The sequence below is a fragment of the Gekko japonicus genome, unplaced genomic scaffold, assembly GCF_001447785.1.
Source record: "Gekko japonicus isolate JY-2015 unplaced genomic scaffold, Gekko_japonicus_V1.1 scaffold2579, whole genome shotgun sequence".
Classification (NCBI taxonomy): domain Eukaryota; kingdom Metazoa; phylum Chordata; class Lepidosauria; order Squamata; family Gekkonidae; genus Gekko; species Gekko japonicus.
Genome location: NW_015164275.1, coordinates 181,436 through 202,882, shown reverse-complemented (window position 1 = coordinate 202,882; position 21,447 = coordinate 181,436). Strand labels below are relative to the sequence as shown.

Below are 21,447 nucleotides of genomic sequence, written 5' to 3'. Positions count from 1 at the left end.
CTGCATCATATATTTTGAGAAGACACTTTTGCTGTGACTTATTGGTACAGCATTGTACTCATTAAGTTCCCTGGCCTCCCCAGGCTCCATCCCCAAATCTCCAGGAGTTTTCCAACCTGGATCTGGCAAACTTCCCACACACACACACATCTCCTGCCGGTGGCTGGGGGGACCTGGCAACCCAACCTCTGCCTCTTACACAACAAAGCCTCTTGTGCAGCGGAAGCACCATGGACAGAACAGGCAACAGGAGTGATTTTTGCTGGCTTCCTCTCAGCTGCAGCCACCCATGTGGCGTGCTTTTTACCTATGTGGCTCCCCCAACACTCAGCATCATCTTTTTGTCACTTGTGGGGGGAGGAGGCAGGGAGAAGAGGAAAAACTCTCACCTCAGTACTTTACACTGGTGGGGTTGTATAAGATTCAAATCAATATGTTGGAAGCTTTCTCTTATTAGCCTGGTCGTGATGTCCCTAAATTGGACTCTTGTATCATGAGTTCCCTTCCTGTTCCACTAGAACTGAGCACAAAAATTTGCAAACATTTATTGGAAGTAAATCTCTTCTTGCTGTTTCGTGTTTGCCACTGACCTTAAAAAGGGAGGATCCCTAAAGCTCAGAGATATGGTATGATAATGGTCAAAAGAATGGCCCCCCAACATGAAACATTTTTGATCTGGAGTTGGATGCTGAGGTAAATCTAAATTAACTTAAATGCATGCCCAGAAAACGTTCAGATTTAAAGAAATATTGTTGACAGTGGCAGATTTCATGTTTTCCCACTTACTGTACAGCAAGATAAAGTGGCCCTGCAAAATATTTATATTGTTATTTTAGTTAGCATAGTCTTTGGTCAATTTATCAAATAGAAGCTGTATTATTGCAGGTTTTGCGGACAGAACTGAATAGTTTAAAAAATGAATGAGAAAAAGTATGCACATGCCTTTTTTGATGTGGAAAGAAACCAAGGACACAGTCCTGTTACACTTAAAAAGGAGTGCAGGGGGAATCTGGCCTTCCTGAGTGGAAATTCTACATTTGGGTGGCCTTCTACAGTCTGTGTGGGCCTGGCAGATACAGCCAATGAATGAAGAATTTGGCTTAACCTGGCAGGCTGTCAAATTCTCCTTTGAGAAGAATTTTCAGTTGGCTAACACACTGACAGAATTTTTCTGGCTCATATTGGTGAATTATCAGCTTCATGGAAAACAGGTCTCTTTCTTTGAAGAACTAAGAATGCTTAGTATTTTTCCAAACATTTTCTCAAGTTGCGAATTAATGGGGCTGATTGCCATTTTAAAAAATCCTTAATCCTTCTCTTGGAAAAATTCAGAGTTTAACTCTGATCAGATCTTCCAATATCTTTAATTCATTTAAAACCAGCCATTGGGAAATGTATTTGGATTAAAGCAGTAGTCCTGAGGAAGGGGGAGGGGTTAACCCTTGGCCCCTGTGCCATTTCCTTAAAAGAAATAATCTCTCCCCAAGCTATTAAGAGTTGTCAGGGGGGAAAGAGTCTGTCTCTCCCTCCCTCCTCCTTAGGGCTGGTGGTGCCTTGGAAAGGCCAATTTCTATCCAAGAAATAATATGGGGGGGGGGTCGGGCAGGGAGGTGGGGTGTATGTTGAAACTCCTGTGCCTTCAACAATTGCACAACAGGCAAAAATTTAGCAATTTAACAGTTTTGCCATAACCATGTCTCTATACTATACACACACACACACACACATACATATATACACACACATACACACACAGAGTGAGATACTAAAATCTTTCCAAGAGCTGCTCCAAACATTATGATCCCCATGTGGAAGCCAATGGAAAAAGCCTCAACAGCCAATACATACATATATTGAATGGTTTGCCTTGATCTTGTGCAGTTTCTGACTCTCCTAAGCCAGTACTGCAAACCAATTGCCACTGGAGGCTGTTACTTCAGTACAGAAATCATAATGTATGAAATCACTCTTAACTGTATAAACTTTGTTAAATTCTACCCTAATCCTAAATTGCTCATAAATCCCACTGCCCTTTAAAGGACAGCCAGTTTTAGGATTCTGAACAATCCTAAGTAGGACAATTCAAAGGGGCTTACTCCTAGGAAAGTATTCTTAGGATTGCACTGTAAGAGTCTAAGGACTCATACAGAATCCCAATCTACTTGCTGTTAGAGACCATCTGCTTTCTCTTCAGAAAGCTAAGTATATGAGAACTTTGGGGAATGCTGCCATGCAGGATAAAAAGTAGGAAACATTTAAGTGTGTAAATATAGACTTGAAATGAACATAGCCCCAGCCACCCTTACCTTACAGATCTGTCATTGGTCTCAGAACAGAGGCTGCCCTTGAGAAGTGTTTGGAAACTTCAATTGAAAGCCGCAGCCAGGATGTTGACTGGAGTGTGTCACAGGGCCCATATCACCCCAACCATGGCCCATCTACACTGGCTCCCAGATTGTTTCTGGACAGAATTCAAGGTTTTGACCTTCAAAGCCCTATACAGTGTGGGGCTAACTAACTAACTGGAGGACTGCCTACTCCCTTATGAACCTGCCCAACCACTACAATGATCTTCAGAGGCCCTACTTCAGGTGCTCCCACCTTCTGAGATTTGGCGGGAGGCAACCAGGAAGTGGGCCATCTCGGTCATGACACCAAAGCTCTGGAACTCTCTCCTCAGGGAGATTTGTTTGTGCCCTTCTGTTGCCATCTTCCGCCAGTGGGTTGAGACTTTTTGTTTCATTTGGCATCCCCTCAGTAATCCCTCCTTTCTAAACAATGTTTCAACGGCTGTTTTTATGTTTTGTATGTATTTTAACTCATGTTTAATTGTTTTAATTATGTGTGTTTGGGGGAGGGTTGATTTTAATAGCTTTAAAATGTGATTTTATCATGTATTATTTTAAATTGCTGGCCACCTTGGTGGCCCTTAGGCACCTAAGGGTAGAAAGGCAGGATACACTATTGTAAATAAGACAGACAATTCAGGGACACTACAGGTTGGCTCCTACAGAGCTTTTACTTCAGCAGATTTTGCAACACCAGTGTTCTCTGAACACCTCAACCACCTTCTTTCCCCACTCTGCACTCCATTACACTCTGTTTTCTTCCCTTCCCCAGACCATAACTATTATTATTTCCCTCTCCCTGGTCTTTCTGTAGGTTTGTCTCTCAGCAACCCTTTTCTTTCTATATGCCGTCAGACTTCTTTTCCTGCTCCACCATGGATCTCTCTGTGTCCTCAATTCTCATGCACCACATCTCTTTACACAACTACTGCCCCCCCCCCCAGGTTTACACTTTTGGTCTCCTCCCTCCATTTCCTCTCTTTTCTTGCTGTACCAACATATCTGCCCTCATGACCTTCTTTATCTTTGTGTTTTCCTTTAACATCCTTTTTGTTGATATTATTGCTGTTTCTAGTTCTCACCACTCCATCACTGGTCCTGATAGCTGTGCCTGGAAGCAACAGCACCAGGCTTTCACTCCCCCAGAATCTTATAGTAAGCACATCTCAGGTGGAGGTGTGCCATGCAGCATGGCTGCTGGACTATGAGAGGGTAGGCAAAAGTTGCACCAATTCCATTAAATGTCTGTGAATTCAAGAAGTGATGGAGACACTGGTACAGGCATTCTCCCATTTCAGCACTCACTTTTGGCTGGGACTGTGTGGTCTCTAGCTATACCCAGAGTGGTTAAGGGACACATATAACTGATATTTGCTCACAGAACCACAATCTGCCATGGGCTTTGTTGTGCAGGTCTAGCCTAACACATGATCATTACACACCCCATAGTAAATTTCTGCAAATGCAACCACTTTAAAGGAGTGGTATGATCTGAGTAATAGTTTGGTGATGTGTGTGGAAGGATCTTCATACCACATGGCTTCTACGGGATCAGTTACCTTATCCCAGGCATTATTTGGCAACAAAACTTAAGAGCACTCCTGTAAATACTCGTGTTTGTGTAAGGCCAGGCTTTCAACAATTCCAGTGAAAAGCACATTTTTAACTTATGTGGGTTTCATAAAAATGAGCAGCTGCTATACTGACATTAATATTAAAGTAATTGTAAAAAAGCCCCACAACCAATGTTCCCTCTAAGCTGTGGAGTCTTGTGAGCAAAAATTCTACCTTGTGAGCTGCTGGCATTAAAGTTGTGAGTGAGCCATTTGGCTGCTGCATAAAATAGTTTGCTCTGGAGCCCTCCTTCCTGAGCTAAGACAAAAACGTGTGAGCCGGAGGCTAAAAAACTGTGAGCTAGCTCACACTAACTCAGCTTAGAGGGAACACTGCCCACAACATATGTTTAGCTGAAGAAAGGTATCGTCCTCTCAGATTTGCCTCACCTTTACTGCCAACGCAGCCAGCAAAGCATCAAAATGCATACCCAAGAGTTCTGCTTAACCGGATTTGGCAGGCCATTACATTGTCATGACATTTCAGGGAAGTGGATACTAAGGACAGGAAGGGGTAACAGCTACTGTACTGCACGACTCCATAACAGATGCCCTAATGTGATTGCTTGAGAAACAGCTTCATGTAATATTTCACACACATGCCCAGTTTCCGGCTAAACCTATCCCAGTGAAGTCAGAATATATCCCACTGCAAGAAAAAAAACACTTAAGCTTTTATTTAAAATATAAATTAAAGATTTCTAAACATTTTAAAACCAGTCTCTTTCAACTGTTATAAATACAGTGTTTTAGTGCCACCTATAGGTCACCCAAAGCAATCTCAGTAAGAGACTGAAGAACAAAAGCTGTTGGTCAAAAAGTTGATCTTGAAGGCTTGCAAAAAGGGTTTTGCCATATTCAGTCAGAAGTTAAAACAACTGGCCTGGTTTTAAATAGTCCAACTCCAGTAATGGGTTATGGCAGTGAAGACAGATGATGATGAACCAGGTTATGCTTGTTCATATTTTAAAATCCAAATTAAAGGAAAAAATTCACTGAAATGCTGAATAAACAATGTTTAAATTGTACTGAGACAACATCTCATAATTTTACATGTTTGGGGGAAAGTGACAGGAAGGAGTCCAAGAAAAACAAAATGTAGTGGATTTCCATACAAATTCTCTCTAAAATAAAGCTATTAATGGAAATGGTTAATACCCCTACAAATGTTCCTCTTGAAAAGCTTTGGCAGAATTGTATCCTGAAACTGCAAATCCATCTGAAAGTTTGAAGTCAGCTGACTGAGGTACATGAAACTATGCTTAAGATCAGGCTGCATGCTGTTTGGAAACACCCAAGTAGTTACGACCTTTGCTTATCCACCAAGATGGATGGCAATGCTGAAGTTAGTTGACAAATTTGTCCAAATACAACTAGTTTGACATGAAGAAACTTTGTATAAAATGAAAGACCAGTGAGAAAATTGGTACAAGCTTGATTTGGGCCTATGATTCAGATAACTTCTCCCATCATTCGCCAAATGACTCAAGCAACACGGAACCCAGCGTTCTTGTGCTTCATTACAAGGACCTCGTGTTTCATTCGGAACACCATCAGGAAGGATCCAAGGTCTGCAATCCACTGCTTGTTGGCAAGTATTCAATAGGCTTAGAATAAATACTTTGGACAATGTCAGCAACTCTGGACTTCCGCCTGTCTCCACTGCATGCGAAAAAGATTACTGTGTCTTTAAATATATTAATCATTTCTAAAGGAACCAAACTCCATGTTTTGAAATCAGTTCTCTCTCTCATATACTACAGAAGCAGCTGATGAGAAACAATTGTACATCGTCTGCTTAGATTCTGCTTCCCCATCTTTGATGGATAGCACAATTCACCAGGTGACCATCAACATTTAACCAACTCCTTGTTTGCGGTAGGTGCTGAGACTTCTTCACCACACATAAACTGTTCCTAAATTAAAAAAGAAGAAGATAGGATTCAGTTTTTCAGTATGGTGCCATCAGCCCCCTGTGTGACTAATGAAGAAAAAAACATGGATTGTAAGAAGAATAGAATAAAATTACACTGAAAGCATGCTACTCCTCAAATAATTACATGTGTTAATTTGAGACTGGCACAGATAATATACCCACATAACATGTCTACATCTATTTACTATGCCAAGTTAATTTTAATGAAGACACAACCTCCAGAAAGACTGGAACTCTGCAAAAATCTTTTTTTAAAAAACTGCTGCTTACCTAGCCCCAGCTCCTCCCCTTCATAACAGTACAACCTGTGCCCCCCAAAATATTTTAAAATACCTGAGATTATGGCTGTAATCCTATGCATGTTTATTCAGAACTCAGGAACTCTGTCAGACTTACTTCCAGGTAAGCATAGGTTTGGGCTGTAAGCTACAGAGCACAACTGAATTTCAAGGGAAACCAGACTGGCTTAGGTTTGGATGTCCAAACTTCAAACTCTTTTCTAAATATTCTACCTCTCTGTTGGACAACAAGCAAGCCAGGCCCACAAGAAGAATGATGTATTGTGTTTTTGCAAGCATACTAAATCATACATAGGGAAAGTGTATGTATATATATATATATATATATATATACACACACACACACAAGGACCCGCAAGCATTAACAGAGCTAATCTTAAAACAAATGTGTTTGAGCAAACATAAAAGACACCCTCCCCAAACAAAACAAGCTTACAAAAGGTGTCCACCCCTCACCTTGTCATAGATTACTTTCACTATGAGCGAACAACTAGGGCAGGTGGCCACGTCTTCACCATTCTCCAGATCTTCCTGAAATAATACAAAAAGCATTATCAGCCCGATGGACCAGGTGAAACCCAGACTACCCGTGTATAAACTGCGAGGACACAAGAGGGAAACTAAGGTCAAACATAGTTCTCCTTTATTCTTGATGGGGCAGAGAGTGCTTTGCGGTTCATGATGGAGTGTCAGTATATTTTAATTCTTCATCAAACACTGGACCCAAATCTTAGATCACAAGAGGATGTATTTTATCACCCTCTCTCTTCAATCTATATGCAGAAAATATCAAATATCATAAGGAAAGCTGTATTAGATTTAAATGAAGGTGGAGTGAAAACTGGTGGAACACTAACAATTTGAGACATGCAGATGACATCACATTACTAGCAGAAAACAGAGAAGCCTTGAAATGACTAGTGGTGAAAGTTATAGCAGAAAGTGGCAGAACAGGGTTACAGTTGAACATCAAGAAGACAAAAGTCATGAATACTGGGGAATTATACAACTTCAAGGTTGATACTGAAGAAATGGAAATTGTTCAAGATTTTCTATTTCTTGGTTCCATCATTAACCAAAAGGGAGACCTGCAACCAAGAAGCAGATTGAGACTGGGAAGGGCAGAAAATATTCTTGAGTGCAGGGATGTGTTGCTGGTGACCAAGATGGGTGTGAAAGCTCGACAATGAAGAAAAAAACTGACAGGAAGAAACCTGATTCATTTGAAGTGTGGTGCTGGAGAAGAATTTTAGGGTTACTGTGGACAGCCAAAAAGACAAAAAAGTGCGTTCTAGACCAAATAAAGCCTGCACTCTCCCCAGGAGCTAAAATAACTAAACCGAAGCCATCACTAGAAAAGACAATATCGTTAAGAAAAGCTGAAGGCAGCGGGAAAAGAGGAAGACCCAACATGAGGTGGATTGACTCAAGCAAGGAAGCCACCGCCTTCAGTTTGCAAGACTTGAGCAAGGCTGTTAACGGGAGGGCGTTTTGGAGAATGCTAATTCATGGGGTTCGCCATAAATCAGAAGGAACTTGACAGCACTTAATGCACACGCACACACACATATTTTATTTAGAATAATCGCAGAGCTCAGACATGCTTGAGGGTGGACCTAGGGCCACACGCTCACAGTAGTACCTTATGACTTGGACATAGTGCCGTACTATGCACGGTTTCACAAGATTAAATCCCACCGGGTTACACTTTACTAATTCCCAAGTAAGCATTCTTCCCAAACCCTGCTGGATCAGACCGAAGGCCTACCAAACCCAGTTTACAGTATACAAGACTAGGCAGCCGGGTACTACTCCGGGAAAGACACCGACATAAGCTGGAGGCCGGGCCCCCTGTCTCTAGCGCCCCCTCCCACGACCGGCGTGTCCAAAGGGAAACGGCCTCTGTTCTTCACGGAGTTTCTGTTCGGGGGCCACGTGGCCCAGGAAACCCCCCAGGCGGCTTACCCGCGTGATGAGGAAGCGGTCTCCGCACGGACACGGGTAACTGTAGGTCTCACTCTCCTCATCGTACTCGAAGTCCTCGATCTCCACTTCGTCGTGGAAAACGGACATGCCGGGTCACTCGCCCCGCGAAAGTCCCAGCTATTAAGCAGACGGATCCACGTGGGCAGCCGTGGTGGTCTGAAATAACAGAACCCAGTTTGAGTCCAGTAGCACTTTTACGACCAACAAAATCTTACTCAAGGTATGAGCTTTCCTGTGCGCGCGGAGAACGTCATGCATACCCGTCAACGTGGGCCAATCGACCATCTTTGTTGAGGGTACAGGTTACGCAAGAATACCGCGCCAACCAGCTTTCAGAGAAAATCGTGGCGCATTTTTTTTGACATCTTCCGCCTGAAGCGAACTACAAGTTGCATGGATTCGGGTTGTGTGTGTGTATCTATGAGTGTGACAGGGAGGCTGCGTTCTCGTGGATAACCGTGAGGGGAGACCTGTGAGCGAAAAAGGACCAGGGCGGATACACCTTTGTTGCTGCGTCACATGCCAGGAAAAAAACAAATTAAAATCTAGGCGCCGCCCCCCAGAGAGCGAACGAGGACGCTTGAACTTCCGGTGTTTTACCGATGGGTAGGAACTGAAGACTGCAAGGAATGGCCATGCTCTATCCTCGCTTATCTCTATGGCGGACATCGTTTTGATACGTTCTATGGCAGTTACCTGAGTACGGAAACCCCGTAGTATCCGAGGTCGGAACTGCCAGTTCAAGAGTGAGATGTCACTCAAACACCCACCGCCCCCTCTCTTTCGTGAGGTGAGGGAGGGGGGAAAGACCCGAACGCGCAGGCGCCCCTTGCACCAACACCGACGGTCGGTGGGCCGCCGGGAGGCCCGGCTTCGGAGTCACGTGAGGTCCCACAAGATGCCGGCGTTTTTGCCTGGCGATACTGGGCAGGAAGTCGCGTGATTGACATCGGCGGCTTGTACGGAGGAGGTGTGGAAAGCCGGCGGGGGGAAAGTAAGTGCCGCCTTCGTCCTCGGCAGGGGGAAAGGCGCCCCTCGGGGGGAGAAGAAGCCTCTTCCAGTGCGAGGCTAGATTCGAATCCAGTAGCGTATTAGAGGCCAACAAAAGCTTTCGAGAGTCAGACCTCCCTTCGTTTGACTCTTCAGAGCTTATATCCCGAAAATCGTCTTAGTCTCTAAAGTACTTACTGGACTCGAATATAGCTCTTTTACTACAGACCAAAACGGCTACCCTCTGAAACTGTCTTCCAGTGCCGTTTCAGTAGGAGCTGGGTAGTGGGTTCAGATCCCCTTTAAGCTGTGGAAGCTCACTGGGTGACCTTGGCCAGTCATTCTCAGCCTAACCTACCTTGCAGGGGGGTTCTTAGGATCAAATGAGCGAGGGAAAACAATATGTGCAGCCTTGAGTCCCACTGGGAAGAAACAACATAAGGTGGTGGTTGAATCTGGTCTCCTTGGTGAGTGGCTTGTCTCACTAACCTGTTAATGTTCTTTGAGGGGGTGAACAAACATGTGGATAAGGGGGATCCAATAGATATTGTTTACCTTGACTTCCAGAAAGCTTTTGATAAAGATCCTCATCAAAGGCTCCTAAGTAAGCTCAAAAATCATGGGATAAAAGGACAAGTCTTTTTATGGATCAAAAACTGGCTAATTAATAAAAAAACAGAGAGTGCGTATAAATGGGCAATTGTCTCAGTGTAGGGTGGTAAGCAGTGGGGTACCACAGGGATCAGTACTTGGTCCGCTGCTTTTTAACTTGTTCATTAATGATTTGGAGTTGGGAGTAAGCAATGAAGTGGCTAAATTTGCGGATGATATGAAGTTGTTCAGGGTGGTGAAAGCCAGTGAGGATTGTGAGGCACTCCAAAGGGATCTGTCAAAGTTGGGCGAGTGGGCGTCAACATGGCAAATGGGGTTCAATGTGGCCAAGTGCAAGGTGATGCACATTGGAGCCAAAAATCCTAAATATAAATACACGTTGATGGGGTCTGAACTGGCAGAGACTGATCAAGAGAGAGATCTTGGAGTTGTAGTAGATAACTCACTGAAAATGTCGAGACAGTGTGTGACTGCAATAAAGAAGGCCAATGCTATGCTGGGGATTATTAGGAAGGGTATTGAAAACAGATCAGCCAATATCATAATGCCCCTATATAAATCAATGGTGCGACCTCATCTGGAATACTGTGTGCAATTCTGGTCACCACACCTTAAAAAGGATATTATAGCTTTGGAAAAAGTGCAGAAAAGGGCAACTCGTATGATAAAAGGGTTGGAACACTTTCCCTATGAGGAAAAGTTAAAGCGCTTAGGGCTCTTTAGCTTGGAGAAACGACAACTGAGGGGTGACATGATTGAGGTTTATAAGATTATGCATGGGAAAGAGCAGGTAGAGAAAGAGGTACTTTTCTCCCTTTCTCACAATACAAGAACTTGTGGGCACTCCATGAAATTGCTGAGCGGTCGGGTTAGAACGGATAAAAGGAAGTACTTCTTCACCCAAAGAGTGATTAATACATGGAATTCACTGCCACAGGAAGTGGTGGCGGCTACAAGCATGGACGGCTTCAAAAGGGAATTAGATAAGCATATGGAGCAGAGGTCCATCAGTGGCTATTAGCCACAAGGTATAGATAGGGACTCTGGGGCAAGTGATGCTCTGTCTTCTTGGTGCTGGGGGGGGGGGTCAACAGTGGGAGGGCTTCTAATGTCCTGGCCCCCCACTGGTGGACCTCCTGATGGCACTGGTATTTCTGGCCACTGTGTGACACAGAGTGTTGGACTGGATGGGCCTTTGGCCTGATCCAACATTGGCATCTCTTATGTTCTTATGTTTAATCAAAAGGCTTCAATCCTGTATCTGTTTACTTAGGCCTGTTGGGGGAAGCTTGTAATTCATCAGGGCTTACTTCTTAGTAAGCACATACAGGGCTGCTTGGTAGATATAGACCCTCCCTTTTCTTTCCTTTGCAGAGACCAAAGACCCATTTCCTGCCCCCTCAATGGCTTCCCTGTTATTATAACTGGGCTCTTCATCAACCTGAGGACCCCCTGCTGATTTAAAACTTTGTATGGACCCCCTTTTATCCTCCTCAGAACCTGTTGTGCAGACCCTTTTCAGAGTGAGTGTGCAAAGGCATATATGTTTTGTGGAGACGTCTGTCTTTTTTAGCTGTGAACTAATACACAGTAAAAGTAAGCCTTTTGTTTTCTGCACAGGGGTTGCAAGGTCAGATCTTAAAGGGTAGCTGATTTTTATAGAGCCACAACTCAACAAGGCCTTGACCCAAGTTCTAATGTTCTAAGGGATTTTGTGCTGAAGTCAATAAGAAACTTCAACTGAACATGGGTGGGAAGAGGCCCAGAAAAACATCCAAAACTGCTTCTAGATATAGAAAAGGACCAGCATGTCACAAAACCTGAAGTTAAGATGAAAACTGCTATTGGCTATTGTTGTTTATCAATATGAAGTAGTCTCTTTCTCAGCAGAAAGCATTGGAAAGTAGAGTGGGGCAGACTAGCCACTCATCTGTCACCAGTCACCACCACCTGGAGTAGAATCTAGCTCCCCTCTCTAATGAGTCACCTGTGGTCAGCACCCATAGATATATTACTGTAGCATGCGAAGGCAAGTGAGTAAGGACGTGTGCAAATTCTCCTTAATTAAATGACTTTATTTCTACAAAGCACTAAAGGTTTTTACAGGAACAGACCTAGGAGCGCTAAGCAAAATAAATAAAAGGAAAGTTGCTAACTAGGTACTTAAAACCCATGGTACAGCAGGTCTTTGTAAGATGCATCTGCAACCATCTTTAGCATCATTCCCCTCTGTCATCCTTCATGGCAAAACACATAGGAGAGACAGCTCCTCTAACAAACACCAAAACCCAACAAACCAAGACAAAGGACAGCTCCTCTTTCCAGATGGTACCCCACATGTACTCCAGGGCCCTTACCCAATCTGGGTGTCAGGCCTGTGGTTGAAGTTGGCCAGAACATGGACCCTGCAATCAAGAGGTGTTAACACATCAAGGGGCTAGTTGTCCACCCTGTCAGTTTTAAAGGATGCTCTCTATCTGGAGAGGAACACCTTTCTCAGTCACATAGATGCTAGTGTCCCCTTCCATCACCATAAGTCACAGTATCTCTTGCCCCCTGGTTGTCATCCATCCCAGTTCCACTCAACCAATCAGAATTCTTAGGGCTGAGCTGTGAGTAGCTGGAAGCTAAGCAACACTTTTTTTTTGGCCCATGCTCTGTAGTAATTTGAAAGCCAGGTGATTATGGGTGGTAGTGGCTTTAAGAACTCTAGCCATGTGAAGGGAGCTGGGGAGTCTCTGTCCCCATTTCCAGAAAACAGAGTCAGTGTTTTCACGTAAGCTGGGTTGTATGAGAAGGGCTCTGTCCTTACAATGGACTCACGGGTCCCCTGACCTCAGTGTGAGAAACACTGAATAGCACTTCATGTTTGCAAAATGCAGCATTGGCTTCACTGGTCAACCCTCACAACAGCTTTGTGAGGCCATTTGCAGACTGATACAACCTTAAGTTTGCCTCTTGGCCATGCAGGGAAGGGACAGGGTGTTGAACCCTTCAACTTGCGCTTGGTTTTGCTTTTCAAAGCAGGACTCTCTGCTTTGTTGTTAGCATTTAAAGGGAGAAAAGATGCACCTTTTAAAAATAAGCATATTTCCTTCAGAATGGATCCTGTCAGAGCCCTCACAATGCTCTGCTGCTTCAGACCAACACAGCTACCCACCTGAATCTGCTTGAAATGGTAAGATCTGAGCTGAAACCAAAACACTACAGAAAAACAAATACATATGGATGTAAATGTCTTAAAACACAATTTAAAAACATCCTAAAACACAATTTAAAAACATCCTAAAATACTTTAAAAAGTGAGGCACATCAACCAAATTTATATGCATATGCAATACGTAAAATAGCAAAGAGACAAGAAAAGTCCAAACGTATTTTGATAACTGTCTTTATCAGTAATTAAATGTACACATTTATAGGGCTCAAACCAATGCATAGTAAATATGAAGCCAAGTCTGGCCTGTACATTAAGGTGAAATAATTAACCTGAAAAATAGAAACAAACAGGTGTGTGTGTGTGTGTGTGTGTGTGTGTGTGTGTGTATATATATATATATATATATAGTGTGTGTATAATGTCAACAAAAACAATTTAGTCAGCTGCAAAAAACCTCCAGCATGCAGACCAGGCCTGGCTCCAGACAGCAGGCTCCTTCCAAGATCCTAAGTGAAACATGAAAAGTAAAGCAGCTGTGTGTTAATGAAGGACTTATAATCACACCATTGAAAATACCTGTACTAAATACCAGTTATGGCAGATTAAAGGAATATACCTTCAAACTCTATATTGTCATGGCATGCAACTTGTGTAATAAACAATATCTATCTATCTAAACCTTCAAACAGACAATGAAAATAATCAAAATCATCCAACGAGCATTTCTGGAAATACAAGTTAGAACCTAAAATATAATACAGTTAGGGTTGCCAGATGGTTTCAACAAAAATACTGGACACGTGTTCCTCTCCGGCATGGTTGAGGCAGGTGGGGCAGCTGGTGGCTGGCTGGCTTTGGTCGCTCCTCCTGTGGGCCGCTGCTCCTGCTGCTGGAACTGCTTTCTCCTCTCCTTCACCTAACAAAGTTGCGGCTTAAAACAAAAAGGGGGGGGAAGCATGTGAGGTAAAAAGCTGGCAGGGCAGCCCACCTAGCGGCCACTCAGTGCTCTGTTTGCTTGCCCACTGAGCTTAGCCACTCCTCCAGTGCTGCTGCTTCTTTGAATAGAAGCCCACGGCGGCCACTGATGGGGCGCAGGACTCCAGCTGGGGGGGGAGAAGAACGGTGGCCCCAGGAGTCCCCCTACCATCCTGTTTACTGGCAGTCCTGGGGACGGTTCCTGCGGCGACATGGACGGGTCTTGCTGTGGCAGGCCAAGCAGCAGCTGGGATGGGTATTGCCACCGTGGGTTACCTTGTGACTCCAATGGCTTTTCCTGGCAGTCCTAGCGGTGGAGTGGACAGCGACAGAGACAGCTGCTTTTCCTGCAGCTCAGTAAGCACGCATGCGCACAGAACACAGTTTTACTTTTGGGGGGATTTAAGTATTCCCCCTACATTTTAAAAAACATTTTAGATTTTTCTACACTCCTGGAGATAGTCCCAAGTGTGCAGGAAAACCTCTTTACCCTCCATGTTCCCCCAGATCTGTGGAAATAAGTATCCACAGGGGACCCTTGGCTATTAGATATATAGTTTTCTTTCAAGAAAAACAGGAAATGGATAAAGTCATGGAGAGCAGATCTCTCAATGGCTGGTAGATGTGATTGCTACATAGAACCTGTGCTCCATTTACAGACATGTTGCACCCTGACCTGGTTGTGATTTAAACTCTGTCCAGTCTCAACATTCTGCCCACTGTGACATGGGAGGGGAACCAGTGATCAGCATCGTGGAGCTGGGGAGAATGTTAGGGCCTGGCTTGGGAATGGTCATGCAAGAAGATGTACAAAAACAATTATGGAGGCCCAAGAGAAGAAGAGCTTTCAAGGAATAGTTCACAACTTGCTGTGAAGCGCAACTGGAATCTTTCTTGAACTACAAAGCGGTACGGCAGTACAACCTGCCAGAGACTTGCTAGGTGGCCTTGGGGAAGCCACTGTGCTTCAGGCTTGATTCCTCATCTGTGAATTTGGATTAATACCAATCTGCTTCATGATGAAGATTCTCTATTCCCCATTACAGTTTTTAGGTGCCATGTCAAAATACTGTCAGCATGAGTTGCTTTCTTTGTTGTTCTTCAGAGTTTGGCTCTCTCAGGAACTCTAGAAGTTAAAACCTTGACTGGGCGAGTGGATGAAATTTTCTAATACCACCCCCCCCAGATCAGCTCCTGACTATGGGACAAAGTTTGAGTCCAGGGGCACCTTTAAGACCAACAAAGTTTTATTCAAGGTGTGAGCTTTCATGTGCATGCACACTTCCTAAGAAACATTGAAATGGAGAGGTATCTGAGGAAGTGTGCATGCACATGAATGCTCATACCTTGAATAAAACTTTGTTGGTCTTAAAGGTGCCCCTGGACTCAAACTTTGTTCTACTGCTTCGGACCAACACGGCTGCCCATCTGGATCTATCCTGACTGTGGGGTGGTTCACAACAAATTTGCCTGAGGAATAGAAGACTTTAAAACAAGGACCGGAAAAGGAGACTGTAGGGCTCCAGGATTCATCAGGCGATTGATTGTACCTTACACCATCATACCCTACACTACAGCTTCACTAAGTGGCTCCTGATAACTCGGCTCTTTTTAGCAAAAACGCAGGCACAAGCTACGTTAAAGGGTGGCATCGTGGGAACACACAACTGTGTCCTGTCTCCCCATGGAGCCCCACCCAAGGGTTTGGCAGAGTGTGAAGGCACCCTGCCTGCTTTTGTCCCTACCAGTTGTAGGAAGCTGATTTGACAGGTAGAGCCCTGCCTGGGGACTCTTAACAGGGACCAGTGGATGGTGCTTAGCTCCCACCAGACTCCCCATGAGGCAAAGCCTCTCCATGCTAGAATGGCACCTGGAAACAACACAGTGAATGTCTGATGGGGCTCAGGTTTTCCAGCACCAAAACTCCCAGCATCAAGACTGGCACCGTAACATCGTTTCCTGGCCCGTATCCTCCCATCCTCCACTCCATCATGTCCATGTCTTCACTCTCAGGTGGCTTGGATTCTGCCAACCTACTGTAAAGCAATTTGCTTGTTTATACTTATTAATGTTTTATGAATCTTCTATTATTATATTTGAATAGCTGGTACTGTTTTAATGTTTAGATGTGTTTTTTGGATGTTTATTGTGGAATGTTTTATTGTAAACCTCTCCAAGACTGTACAGGAGAGGATGTGGTACAAAAAGAAATAAAATAAACTTGTTCAGTGATGGGAGAACCAGCCTTTGGGAATGTGGAGGGACTGCATATGCAGCTGAGAAGAGTATTGTTTCCTGAATAGGTGTGTCTGGCTTGAATAACCACAAATAGAAAGGGGGATGTGGTTATGATGCGAGCGCCTGACTCAAGGCAAGTGTCTGTGATGTCATTACCTGTCCAGTAATGGGTTAGTTTTATGTGTTCCCCCATCATACTAGTAAATACTTTTATGATAAAGGTAACAAGTAATTGATTGGATGTCAAATCATTTGTCTGTTTTAGAGTTGAACAGATCTGGTTGTTTGGGATTGTTGTGTAAGCTTCCCTAGTGATTTAAGAGAGAGAAGAAACTGAACAACAAATCTAATTATTTACTTTTATAACTGCATTTACAGTTGGAATTAAGACTAAAGAACAGTATGGTCTGCGCTGCTATTTTTGCTATTCCTCCATTACTGAGAGGTACCGCTGGTGTTATTCCGGGCTGTTCATCATTCTTACGGCCAAAATATGCAGTTTTATGTTACTGCACAGTAAATGGGTAAGGTTTATTAATTTCTTGAAAATGTTTTTGTGCCATATATGTGTTCAGCTCCTACATATTGTTTTACCTGTGCAGTCCTAAGCAGAGTTCCACATTTCTAAGCATTGACTTTAGGATTTCACACTGAAGCAGCTTTCACACAAGTTGGATAATGCACTTTATGATCATTTGCAAATGGATTTTCCTGTATAAAACAGGAAAACCCACTTGTATTGAAAGTGCAATATCCAACTTGTGCGAAAGCAGCCTTTGAGACAGATGTTCCCATAAAGTAGGTATCAGTTTTCTTTCTAACTGTAAAAAGAACGATAGAACTTGTATACTCAGACATAATGCAAAAAGTTTTAGTGTTGTTGCATTTAACCAATTAGATTATTTATTTTAAATATTTTATCCCACCTCTTAACAAAATTGCTCCTTTTGTAAACTAACTAATGTTAAATGCAATCTGCCTTGAGTCCAAGTGAGAAAGGAGGACTAATAAGGTAAATAAATAAATAACACATGGCTTCCCCTGTTTAAGACAGATTGTGCATTCTGATGAGGGCAAATGTTAACTTGTGCTTTGTGTTTAAAGCAACATGAAATCCAGAAGAAGGTCGGATCATCTGGAGAGAACAGCAAATGACTTTCGGCAGGAGGTTGGTATTGGTGCATAGAGGCCTGAAATGAACTGTATTGTGCAGAGCGGTGGGGGGGTGGGCAGCTAGAGGCATAAGATTCCACAGGCCCCAGGGGCTCAGTGACCTCAGCAAGGTGCTAGTAGGGTGGCTGTAATCCAGTAGTCTCTGTTGTAGGGAAGGGAGAAAGCGTAACCTTGAGTCAGTTGTTATGTCTAGGCATTGTAACACTCAGGGCTTTTTTTTGTAGAAAAAGCCCAGCAGGAACTCATTAGCATAATAGGCCACACCCAACAGCAGAAACTCATTAGCATATTAGGCCACACCCCATGCCTTCCCTTGGCTTGCCCGGGCACCCCACGGCTGCAGGGAGCCCAGACAAGCCAGCCCTTGTAGGGGAGGCAGTTTAAACAGCCTTCCCTTGGCTTGCTCGGGCACCCCGTGACCATTTAAATGCTTCCCTGATCCTTCCAGGGCTCCCCCTGGCCCGCCCGCCTCAGAGTCGCTGGGGGGGGGGTCGCTCTCCGGACCTTCCCTCTGTAGCCACGCACGCTGAGGGTTTGGCTGTATTGGGCGTGGCCAGTTCCTGTGCGTTCCTACCCCAGAATAGCCCTGGTAACACTGCTTCACAGCATTGCTGGGAGAATAAAATGGGGAGGACACCATGTGTGCAGCCCCGAGCTCACTGGAAGAAAGATGGGACATAAGTGGGAGAAAAGAAATGGTGGCAGAGGGGAGTACAGGGCACGTGGAGAGAACCTGTTATGAGCCTGTGCACAAATCACGTGATTTGTTTTCATGTGATGTATGGGATGGATCTGAGTTGTCCGGGGCATGAGAAAGTAGTGCTCACCTTTGCATGGGGCTCATGTTGTTTTTGGCAGCTGCGGTTTGTGAAACGCCCCAGCAAAGTTCCCTCTAAGCTGTGGAGTCTTCTGAGCAAAAATTCTACTTTGTGAGCTGCTGGCATTAAAGTTGTGAGTGAGCGATTTGGTTACTGCATAAATTAGTTTGCACTGGAGCCATCCTTCCTGAGCTAAGACAAAAATGTGTGAGCCGGAGGCTAAAAAACTGTGAGCTAGCTCACACTAACTCAGCTTAGAGGGAACATTGCGCCCCAGTATATACTTCTCTATGAGATTCTGTGCCATTTATCATCTTTTAGTGATAGCGTGTTCCAAAATAGTTTGTTAAAAATGGAATGCCTTCAGGCTTGAAACAAAGGACTTTGAAATGAAGCTTGAAGAGAAAATATTGCCACAGCAGCTAGTTCTTCCCTCATTACTGAACACAGAATAGTCCTCAGCAGCCAGGTAAAAGGCTGTGGTCATGTTTATAAGTGTGTATAATTCTGTGCATTCTTTTTCTCTGCATTTTAAAGTCTATTATCTGTGCATTTTTTAATCTTGTTAATGGACTGTTTGGTGTCCATACAACTTGCTTTACATGATTAACTGCTGTGAGTCTGGGGAGATAAGGCAGCATATAAATGTTTTAACTAAATAAATATCTTACCTGGCACAAAAAACCCTGCTATCCGACAACAAATACAGATATTTAAAATATGTGGTAGCCTAATTTTAAAAAATCCTCCCTAGTAACGGCATTTTGCTAGTCAAGTACTTTGAGGATTAACAAACATTGTAAACAAGAATTTACTATTCTTGGCAGTGAAGGCACTTGTAATTGAAACTTGCCTTGAAATAGTAGCAGTGTTCAGGCTTTTTCTCATAAATGTGATGCATGTTTCCTAGCTCTGCCCACATCCTGCTTTTCCTTGATGTAGGAGAGTTTTCAAAAGTGAAGAACGGGAGTTTGGTGTCCTCTTTAGGTAGAAACAAAATGGGGCCTGGGGAGCTCTCCCTGCTGACTTCAGAAAATTTATACCTTTACCAAGAAAGCAGGAAATAGCAGCTTAACTCTCTATATTCTCAGTATGCAAGGTGATAACGCAGTTCAATTTAGCCTCAGCTTCTCTTTCGTAGCACTTGAGAATCTAATTACAAGGTCTGTTTAGCATAGAGGCACTCTGACATTTGTTTGGTGATCAGGTTTGTTTACAAGTCTGGGAGAATAATTCCAAAGGGAATAAAAAGAGAAACAGAGCACACTGCCGTCCCTTTTGCACCTTTTTAGATTGTTCTGACTCAAACTTGTTTATTATAACAATTTTGTATTGAGAAACTAATAAAAATTGCCAATACTGTGTTCACAGATCAGGTCATAGGTTAATGTGAAGAAAGGACAGCTGGAGCATGTGCTCATTTGCTACCCTGGGGCTTCTGCATTAAGAGATAACATGTACCAAGTATTCAGAAGGCAGCAGAATAATTAAGTAGTATGCACATTGTTTTGGACCAATGCTGTCTACTAAAGTTAAGAATACGTATGCTTGCTTTTAGTTGGCAAGCATCCTGTTGTTTTACTGGACAGTAGACATATTCAAATATTTTTATAGAGAGATTCATTTCCTGCCATATGTTTTACATTAAAGTGTTGCTGGTTAAAATTTCATTTGTTGGACGCCAGTATTTCTGGATGGGAAAGGACACCGTTATAACTGTAGTTACATGAGATTGTTCTGAGGTTGTTTTATTTTTAAAAGCACTCTAAATTTACAGAGTCTTGTGGTTGTCTCAACCTGACTTTTCAGTATATTTAAACTCTGTAATCTAAAGCAAATATTTGGCTTGGGGGGGGGGGCACCAGTGAGCGTTGTAAGGGGATCAGCTGGGCACAGGCTGGGAATGCCCAGCTGGAGCAGCTAAATTTTTTACTTTTGAGGCTGGACAGACTGGAGGCTATCAAAGCAGGAGAGACTCCCTCTGGAATGTCCAGGATTCTCTGTTCATACACCAATAAATATAAGGGTGGGTGACATTTGAGGCCTATCTGTTCTGCAATCATTTGGATATTCTGATGTGTATTTAATCTGTAGTGGCTCAAGTGGTTAAGATGCTGAACTGCAGACCGGAAGGTCGGTAGTTCAGCAGTTTGAGACCCGAGTGCCGCATGACAGAGTGAGCTCCCGTCTCTGATCCCAGCTGCTGCCAGCCTAGCAGTTCGAAAGCAAGAAATTGCGAGTCGATAAATAGGTACCACTTCGGTGGGAAGGTAACGGCGTCCCGTGCGCCTTGGCGTGTAGTCATGCCAGCCACATGAGCACAGAAACGTCTTTGGACAGTGCTGGCTCTTCGGCTTGGAAATGGAGATGAGCACCACATCCCTAGAATTGGATTCAACTGGCTTTTGAGCAAGGGAAACCTTTACCTTACAGTTACTAGAAGATTTCAGATCTTTGCATTTGGAGTACTGCATTCCGTGTCTGAGTGAAGTACTGCAATCCTGATAGACTGTCTGCATAGGAACTTTGAGTGGTCGGGAATCAAAAGATGCTATATGGAAAATATTATTGTGATGCCTTTCTGCACTGTACAAACAGTGGGCAGCATGTGGGGGTTTTCTATAGGACCCAATAGGGCCCCATTTCTCTTTCAGGGCTTTGGATTCGGAACGCCAGTATATTGAATAGAGGAGAGTGGGAAGGTTGGATAGAGAAATGAGAGAAACTGACAGATCACTAGTTCCCTGTGGTGGTCCAGTGCATAGCCTATGCATGCATCCATGCATATGGTTACTTTATTTCATATTATTTAAGCATCTATATGCTACTTTTGCCAATGGGGACCCAAAACAGCTTGTAAGAAAAGACAGAAAAATATAGGTTTAAAAAAAGATGTATAACACTAACTCCTGAGCTGGTCCTAGATCCACTGGGCGCAAGTGACTCGGGGCTATAGGCCAAGAGCCATTTGGCTTGTGCCTCTGGCCGTATCCAGGCTTTAAGTACCTGAAAATGGGAACAGAAACAGAAGCCCAGCTTGGATATTTTGCAACTGGCAGAGATGTTCCCAAATTTCCCTATCTGTACCTGGGTGGAGGAAGAAAACAATTCTGTTGAGCCAGATGGGAACATTCTGCGTCTCTGCTACGAATGGAATGTGCTTTGAGGATTTACCATTTTTTAAAATGGTATTTTGTCGATAAGCTGAGCATAACTGTAGAGGTTTAGTTGTCCACAACTGTTTTGCTTAATTTCTTTGATCTAAGAAACTTGATCTCTACTGTGCTGAAGTCAGAGTA

The 21,447-nt window shown here is 43.6% G+C and overlaps 2 protein-coding genes across 7 annotated transcripts in view; one reads left to right on the top strand and one right to left on the bottom strand.

Moving 5' to 3' along the window:
• Window positions 1-4,719: 4,719 nt before the first annotated feature.
• On the bottom strand, window positions 4,720-8,951 carry DPH3 (diphthamide biosynthesis 3). Of its 3 annotated transcripts, none has more exons than XM_015408757.1 (4): window positions 8,879-8,951; window positions 8,162-8,338; window positions 6,653-6,727; window positions 4,720-5,877 (listed from the first exon to the last, which is right to left on the bottom strand). In XM_015408757.1, the coding sequence occupies exons 2-4, from the start codon at window positions 8,267-8,269 to the stop codon at window positions 5,812-5,814; spliced, it is 249 nt and encodes an 82-aa protein (XP_015264243.1). In that variant the 5' UTR covers window positions 8,270-8,338; window positions 8,879-8,951; the 3' UTR covers window positions 4,720-5,811. The 3 variants fall into 3 exon arrangements, with proteins under 3 accessions (XP_015264243.1, XP_015264242.1, XP_015264241.1); XM_015408756.1 differs by lacking the exon at window positions 8,879-8,951 and adding an exon at window positions 8,443-8,521; XM_015408755.1 differs by lacking the exon at window positions 8,879-8,951 and having other exon boundaries at window positions 8,162-8,524.
• Window positions 8,906-21,447, top strand: part of OXNAD1 (oxidoreductase NAD-binding domain containing 1) — a 26,870-nt gene continuing 14,328 nt past the window's right edge. Inside the window, exons 1-4 of one of the 4 annotated variants that reach the window (XM_015408753.1) lie at window positions 8,906-8,972; window positions 11,159-11,307; window positions 16,536-16,681; window positions 17,262-17,325. In XM_015408753.1, the coding sequence (XP_015264239.1) occupies window positions 11,257-11,307; window positions 16,536-16,681; window positions 17,262-17,325 (261 nt within the window). In that variant the 5' untranslated portion in view covers window positions 8,906-8,972; window positions 11,159-11,256. Of the gene's footprint in view, window positions 8,973-9,097; window positions 9,177-9,564; window positions 9,640-11,158; window positions 11,308-16,535; window positions 16,682-17,261; window positions 17,326-21,447 lie in introns of those variants that run through there. The other 3 variants (XM_015408751.1, XM_015408752.1, XM_015408754.1) reach the window with 3 other exon arrangements.